This window comes from Nansenia antarctica (genome assembly GCF_963989245.1).
Source record: "Nansenia antarctica genome assembly, chromosome: 2".
Classification (NCBI taxonomy): domain Eukaryota; kingdom Metazoa; phylum Chordata; class Actinopteri; order Argentiniformes; family Microstomatidae; genus Nansenia; species Nansenia antarctica.
In genome coordinates this window covers 29317890-29326028 of record NC_137675.1, presented here as the reverse complement: position 1 = coordinate 29326028, position 8139 = coordinate 29317890, and the positions used below count along the sequence as shown (strand labels likewise).

Genomic DNA, 8139 nt, shown 5'->3' with positions numbered 1-8139 from the left:
ACTAGATGTTCATAACTACTATATTATTATTACTACTAATATGCTAACTGAGTGAACACAAAAAATAGCAAACTATTCTTTCAACAGTTCAACTTTTTAACTCTCTTACCATTTGCTGAAATAACTGCCGTTTAAGTGATATGCGAACAGTCAGTTCATATGACATGTCAGTGTAATCAAGGTATGAAGTGGTGATTGATATTGCAAGGCCTGTAGTTATGTTACCGACTATCCAAAAACACCCATGTCTTTTTTTACCCCCCCCCCCTCCCCTTCTTCTTACCCTCCTCTTCTCTCCTCTCCCCTCTCTCATGGTTGTTGTTGTTGTTGTTGTTGTTTGTTGTTGACCAGGATGCGTCGGTTCTGACGTTGATCTCGTACCGGGCCCAGTCCATCCAGCCTGCCAAGGACGGGTGGATCCAGACGCTCCACCGCCTCATGGAGAAGTTCTTCAGGTGGGTCGTCATGGGAACCTGAACTTGGACTGACCGACTGTTGCTAAGGGGGGCGAGGGCTGTTGCTATGGCTGGGTTTTGTTGACTTTTGTTTTTGAGTTTTGCAGATTTTAATGAGATTTTAATTCTCTCTCTCTCTCTCTCTGTTCCTTTCTTTCTCTTCATATTTCTCCCTCCCTCTCTCTTTCCCTCTCTCCCTCTCCCGCTCCCTCTCTCCTCTCCCTCCCTCCCTCTCTCTCTCTCTCTCTCTCCCTCCTCTCCCCTTCCCTCTCTCCCTCCCTCCCTCCCTCCTCCCTCCCTCCCTCCCTCTCTCTCTCTCTCTCTCTCTCTCTCTCTCTCTCTCTCTCTCTCTCTCTCTCTCTCTCTCTCTCTCAGGAATGAGACTCGTAGTGTCATCAGGATCAAAGTGCTTCACATCCTCTCCTTTGTCCTCAGCACCAACCGCCAGCTGTACGAGGTAACACGCACACGCACACGCACACACACACACACACACACACACACACACACACACACACACACTTCATCTCTTCTCTGAGTGTGTTACATTGACACCTGCTCAACCCTGAGTGTGTTGCTGATGGTCCTCTCCTCCTTTTCTCCCTCCCTCCCTCCTTCTCTCCCTCCCTCCCTTTCTCTCTCCCTCCCTCCCTTTCTCTCTTGCTCCCTCCCTCCTCACACTGTCTGTTTTCTTTCTCTTCCTCCTTCCCCCTCACCCTCCACTCTTTTTCTCTGTTGATCTCATCTCTCATTCTGTCTTTTTTTCTCCCCCCCTCTATTTGCTCCCTCACTCTCCCCTGTTTCACACCCTCTCTCTCTCTCTCCCTCTCTCTGTCCCCTCTCCCTTCCTCCCCCTCTCAACCTCACTCTCCCTTCTTTTCTCTTTTGATCTCTTTCCCCATTCTCTTTCTTCCTCTCTTTTCTCTCTCTCTCACACCCTCTCCCCCTCTCCTGCCCCTCTCTCTCTCCCTCCCTCCACTCTTTTTCTCTGTTGATCTCTTCTCCCGTTCTCTCCTCTTTCTTCTTCTATTTCCCCCTCTCTCTTCCCCCTCCCTCCCCTCTCCCCCCCTCTCTCTTCCCCCTCCCTCTCCCTCCCTCCCCCCCCTCTCTCTCTCTCCCCCCCCCTCCCCCCCCCCAGGAGGAGTTGATAGAGGTGGTGGTGATCCCCCAGCTGAGCGGCATAGCGGAGGACAAGGACCAGGCGGTGCGCAGGCAGGCCACCCAGCTGCTGGTGGACCTTGCGGAGGGCTGCAACACACACCACTTCACCAGCCTGCTGGACCTCATAGAGAGGGTACACACACACACACACACACACACACACACTCACTTCACCAGCCTGCTGGACCTCATAGAGAGGGTACACACACACACACACACACACACACACACACACACACACACCACTTCACCAGCCTGCTGGACCTCATAGAGAGGGTACACACACACACACACCACTTCACCAGCCTGCTGGACCTCATAGAGAGGGTACACACACACACACACACACACACACACACCACTTCACCGGCCTGCTGGACCTCATATGGTGCTGTTCCACTACAGTGCCAGCCCGGGTCGACCCGGGTCAGCCCTGTTCTTTGGCGCTTTTCCATTGAGCGGCCCGTGCCAGCACGGCACGGTAAAATTGTTCTTGTTCGGGATGGGTAGCGAAAGTTGGGACGGGTACATTTTTGCCAGGGTGCGTGTGACGTGTGACGCTGCACACCGTTGATTGGTCAATGGAAATCGTCATCCCATGTTCATAGATTTCATCACTAACCGCCATTTTTAAATACCACAACAGATTTCACTCTAGGAAAATGTCACTTAAGCCGGGCATAGACTGTGCGATTTGTCCACGATTTCGCCACGAATTTGTTGTCGAAGACTACGTTGCGTAGTCGTAGAGACATCCTAGCGTCGTAAGGCCAAATCGGGACATCGTAAGTCGCACAGTGTGAGAGAGTCAGCGATCAACGACTAATTGCTCCTACGTTCTAAAGACGAGGCTACGACCTGCCGACAAATTTCTGGCAGGTCCGAAATTTTCGTCGTGGCTCGTGAAGTGTGGCTGGTCCTACGACACGATTCTGCACATACATCCACTCAAAATCATCACTTAAGCCCAATAATGGCTGCAAAAAGAAACCCTACTGCTCGTGTTCAGTGGTCCCAGCCACTGGAAGAAAGATTGGTAGAGCTTTGGAGGGAACACGGGTGTCTGTTTGACGTCTCCTCCGCTTCCTATCATGACAGAGGGATGAGGGAGAACAGTTGGAAAGAGATTTCATCTGCCCTTGAGCTACCTGGTACACTGAGTTTTGATTGTTGGTCTCAATGACTTCCTTTGGCTAGCTAGATTCACGTGAACCACGCACAGCTAGTCAACATTGACAGTACATTGAAACATGAAATACATGAAATTAAATCAATAGACAGCAGCTAACGTTAGCCGTCTTTCTTGATCTGTTTAGTAGGCTAATGTTTTTTTAAGTAGTAGCTAGCTAACGTTAGCTGTTTATTTTATTTCAGCCAATGAGGTGCAAATGAGAGCAGCTTCTCTTCGCACCCAGTATGGCAAACTATTGAAGCCAAAGCCAAGTGGGAGTGGAGACAAAAATCCAACTCCAAGGCAGTCCTGGATCTTAACACATTTGGATTTTTAAAAACCATATGTTGTTCATTGGCATGCAGAAACTAGTTTGACAGTAAGTAGGCCTACATCACCGTTACCATGCAGATTTCCCCACTAAATAGTTCCACAGTAGGTCTATGTGATTTCAAGGTAGACAGCCTGAGTTATAGCTATACTTCTAATAACTATACAGGTGAAATAAATGCACAGAATATCACACAATTCCCATTAATTGTAGAATCAGATTGACAGAGCACAGAGGAGATGTGTCAGGCTGAGGTAAACGTATAGAACTCAATAGACTGAATTCAGCACCAAACATGGGTTATACAGGTTATATAAACAGCTCCTTCTGCAGGTCTGGTGACCTGGATAGGTTGTGTTACATCACATGCCACAATAAGTACATAATAATACAACATTAATGAGAAAGCATCTTTGCCTGCATTTACTGTACTGCTACTGAGCTGTGCCTTTTTTTTGTAGTTGAATAGTTCAACAGAAGACCCTCCTGAAACACCACTGGATGATGATACACAAGATCAGAGGCAGACAGATGCAGGTCCAGAAAGAGAGCTTGATGTGGAGAGTGAAGGGTCAAATGTGACTTCACGTGACCCTGCCATGAGTGCTGTGCAGTCACCCCACATATCACCCATGAGCTCAAGACCAGGCACCCCACTTACCATAAGAAGCTCTACTCCAGTAAACGTAGCCGATATGACTCCCACTGAGGAAGACGCCCAGACAAGGTCCCACGCACCGCAGCGTCAGGGAAAGAGAAAGGCTTCTGAGGGGAATGTAGAGTTCCAAAAACTAGCAATACTGAAGCAGATGGCAGGTGCTTTCAAACCACCAGATAATGAGGACACATTTGCTAAGCAGGTAGCAAGTGAATTGCGCCAAGTTAAAGATCCAGCCATAAAAGTCAGGGTTAAAAGGAATAGAATGGAATTATTGTATGATGAATCAGAACATGCCAGGGGTTTGATGTCATCAATGTCATCCTATGCATCAGGAGGCCCAGCCACTCCCCAACACCGACTGCATGAGCCCATGTATGGACTTTCCACACCAATGCCAGTGCCTCACTCATCTTATATGCCCCTGCAGGGTTATGCCCACACACCAACCCACACACAAACCCAAAGCTTCATGGGGGTGCTTTCAGAGGAACAGAACAGCTAAAAACCTAGAGATGTGCCCCACTGACACATTGTTCTGTTCATTTCAGTTCATTAATGTACAGACTTTTGTTTTGTGAAGGTGTAGAAAAGCAGTTTTCCTTGTTCATTTCAGTACATTAATGTATAGTGTTTTGTGAAGGTGCAGAAAAGCTTTAAAAACTGATACTGTTTCATATTTCAATACAGGAGAGGGGACAAATAAAAGCCCTGCTTTACTTTTATCTTGAGAAAGTTATTTTAAGACAAAACTTGTTTACACCAGTCAATGTTTGACTTTTTTGAGAATAAAATGAAAAACAAAGAGGTTTTGGCATTTCTCTAGCATACTGTATATACAATTTACAGAGCTCAAGTTATTTTAGAAGAGGATTCAGGGTGCACCCATATACAGTAGTCTATGCTCTATACTGTTCATGAATGTCAGATGCGATCTTCTTGCCAGGAGACATTACCAGCAGGTGACATTAAGTAGTCCTTCAGCTGGTCCCGTTGCTGCTTGGCTGTGACTGCAGGGTTTCTGGCTTGTCCCATCTGTGCTGACTGCAGCATTCCCTCCTGCCTCCATGCTCCTCCAACCAGCTCGTGATTGCGGGCCCAAATCCTGCGTCTTCCTTTTTTTTTTTGCTGCACAAAATAATGCGCATATTAGCATTGCAGCTAATTGCTGTTGGTCCGCCATTTCTGACTCACGGTAGGAACCTTTGTATTGTTTACAGTTCACAATCTAACAATTTCAACAACTGTACAAGTCGAGTCACAAGCAATCGTGGATGTCAATCGTGGCTGAGAGCAATCGTACAGTGTGAGCACGCACGTCGTAAGGTCTGATCAAGTCGGAGACGGTAGGACTGAAACGTTCAGTCGTGCAGTGTGAGGGGTTCACCGACATAACATCGCACAGTGGGCAGGAGCCTTTACTGTTTCTGTAATAACGTATTAATAAAGATTTGAAAAAATATGATAACCATCGTATTATCTTAGTTTAATGTCATTTCAATGCATCATAGAACTTTTATTGACAACAAGCATAACAAAAAATCGCTATTATGGCGATGTACTGTGCCTATGCTGCCGCTTCCTGGTTGACGACTCCCGTTGACAGCGGGGGGACAGACAATTTCTACCCGGGAATTCGTTCCGCGCTGTGTCGACCGTGATAGGAGTGTAGTATCGACACCATTCAAATGGTTTTGGATTCCCCGTCCTCTCCCCTATCCGGACACGTTTGAATTGTTATCCTAACCCACGGTAAATCACAGTTATTAACCCGCAAAGGGTGCCTCCGGGCACCGTCTTTGCCCGTTAATAACACCGGCTATGAAGGGGGTAGAAACACAAGACTATGCTGGCTAACTCCACCATCGGTATACGGTCATTTTGAGCCCTTAACCACCGCGCTGACACCCCGAGAAGTTATGCTTTTAACAGTAAACTCAATGAACCGGGAGTTCACCCGCTGCTCTAAGCAGCAGCAGGTCATGGAGGATATCAGCGGGGGGACAGACAATTTCTACCCGGGAATTCGCTCCGCGCTGTGTCGACCGTGATAAGAGTGTCGTATCGACACCATTCAAATGGTTCTAGATTCCCTGTCCTCTCCCCTCTTGGGACACGTTTGAATTTTTACCGTAACCCACGGTAAACCACAGTTATTAACCCGCAAAGGGTGCCTCCGGGCACCGTCTTTGCCCGGTAATAACACCGGCTATGAAGGGGGTAGAAACACAAGACTATGCTGGCTAACTCCACCATCGGTATACGGTCATTTTGAGCCCTTAACTTCTCGGGGTGTCAGCGCGGTGGTTATGCTTTTAACAGTAAACTCAATGAACCGGGAGTTCACCCGCTGCTCTAAGCAGCAGCAGGTCATGGAGGATATCAGCGGGGGGACAGACCATTTCTACCCGGGAATTCGCTCCGCGCTGTGTCGACCGTGATAAGAGTGTCGTATCGACACCATTCAAATGGTTCTAGATTCCCTGTCCTCTCCCCTCTTGGGACACGTTTGAATTTTTACCGTAACCCACGGTAAACCACAGTTATTAACCCGCAAAGGGTGCCTCCGGGCACCGTCTTTGCCCGGTAATAACACCGGCTATGAAGGGGGTAGAAACACAAGACTATGCTGGCTAACTCCACCATCGGTATACGGTCATTTTGAGCCCTTAACTTCTCGGGGTGTCAGCGCGGTGGTTATGCTTTTAACAGTAAACTCAATGAACCGGGAGTTCACCCGCTGCTCTAAGCAGCAGCAGGTCATGGAGGATATCAGCGGGGGGACAGACCATTTCTACCCGGGAATTCGCTCCGCGCTGTGTCGACCGTGATAAGAGTGTCGTATCGACACCATTCAAATGGTTCTAGATTCCCTGTCCTCTCCCCTCTTGGGACACGTTTGAATTTTTACCGTAACCCACGGTAAACCACAGTTATTAACCCGCAAAGGGTGCCTCCGGGCACCGTCTTTGCCCGTTAATAACACCGGCTATGAAGAGGGTAGAAACACAAGACTATGCTGGCTAACTCCACCATCGGTATACGGTCATTTTGAGCCCTGAACCACCGTGGTGCCACCCCGAGAAGTGAACCGGGAGTAAACTCAATGAACCAGGAGTTCAACATGCGTCAAGTGCTTATATTCACTACGAGCAGTGTCGACATCGATCAGGCAGTAGCCATCTCATATGCTCATACAGTTCATAAAGCAGACAAGTGAAGGCAGTGGTTTTAAGGGTTCAAAAAACATGACTTTATTATGTGTACATAGCTTCCTCTCTCTCTCCCTCTCTCTCTTTCTCTTTCTCTCCAAAAAATCACGGTTAATAATATACCACATGCCGAGGAAAAAGTATACGATAGCTTCAAGTTCCTCCATGTTGCTATTGTTGTGGCTGTGTTGTGTCTCGTGAAAATATACGTCACCACCATGGTGCGCTGTTATGACGCGTAACTCCGCCTACTATCTCCTACTCCTCCTACTCGTTCCTGGTCTCCTGTGTATAGTGGAAAAAGGCTCATACCCAGAACTGTTCAAAAGCATGCCGAAGCGAGCCGTGCTGACCCGAGCCGGGCCGGTAGTGGAAAAGCGCCAATAGAGAGGGTACACACACACACACACACCACTTCACCAGCCTGCTGGACCTCATAGAGAGGGTGGGACACACACACACACACACACACACACACACACACACACCACTTCACCAGCCTGCTGGACCTCATAGAGAGGGTACACACACACACACACACACACACACCACTTCACCTCCCTACTGCGTAGATCAGTGGTCTTCAACCGGGGGTCCGCGACCCCTAGGGGGTCCGCAGAGGTACTGCAGGGGGTCCGCCAATTTCTGTCATAATAATTGACAACTTTCACCAAAATAATCAGTGAGAATTAAAAAATATAACAAAAATGATATTGAGTAAGGTACAAGCATTAATAGGCAATAATAAGCTACTTTTGACAAAAACAATTTACAAAATAAATGATGCCCATAACGTCAGCTGGAAAAAAAAACACACCTGTCTAGCAAGCTAGGTGTTGGCTAAAACGCTGCAGTTCGGTCTTCATTGCGAAATTAACGTTAATTAATAACTAGCATAACGTTACTAATTTAGTTACTAGTTTGATAATAACAAACCCGCCTCTTTGCTTCTCTATGCGCCGCTATAGGAGAGGAACACAACGCGCTCCTTTACCATTCCGAGGTCAGATGGCTTTCCCGTGGATCAGTATTGGCTGGTTGGCCAAAACCGCGCGGAGCTGGCTGCGCATTTCAATGCGCCCTCGCCTGATGTGAAATGCGCAATTGTTGATCACTTGGAGGCACTCGAAAGTCAATTTGAGAAGTACTTT

At 47.8% G+C, this 8139-nt stretch overlaps 1 protein-coding gene across 1 annotated transcript in view; it reads left to right on the top strand.

The window, feature by feature from the left end:
- The window catches only part of tsc2 (TSC complex subunit 2), a gene marked incomplete at its 5' end in the record, with an annotated part of 72813 nt that overhangs the window by 27627 nt on the left and 37047 nt on the right, over positions 1 to 8139 (top strand). Inside the window, 3 exons of the mRNA XM_080522954.1 lie at positions 352 to 455; positions 831 to 912; positions 1594 to 1749. Coding sequence (XP_080379080.1) covers positions 352 to 455; positions 831 to 912; positions 1594 to 1749 — 342 coding nt within the window. The remainder of the gene's footprint in view (positions 1 to 351; positions 456 to 830; positions 913 to 1593; positions 1750 to 8139) is intronic.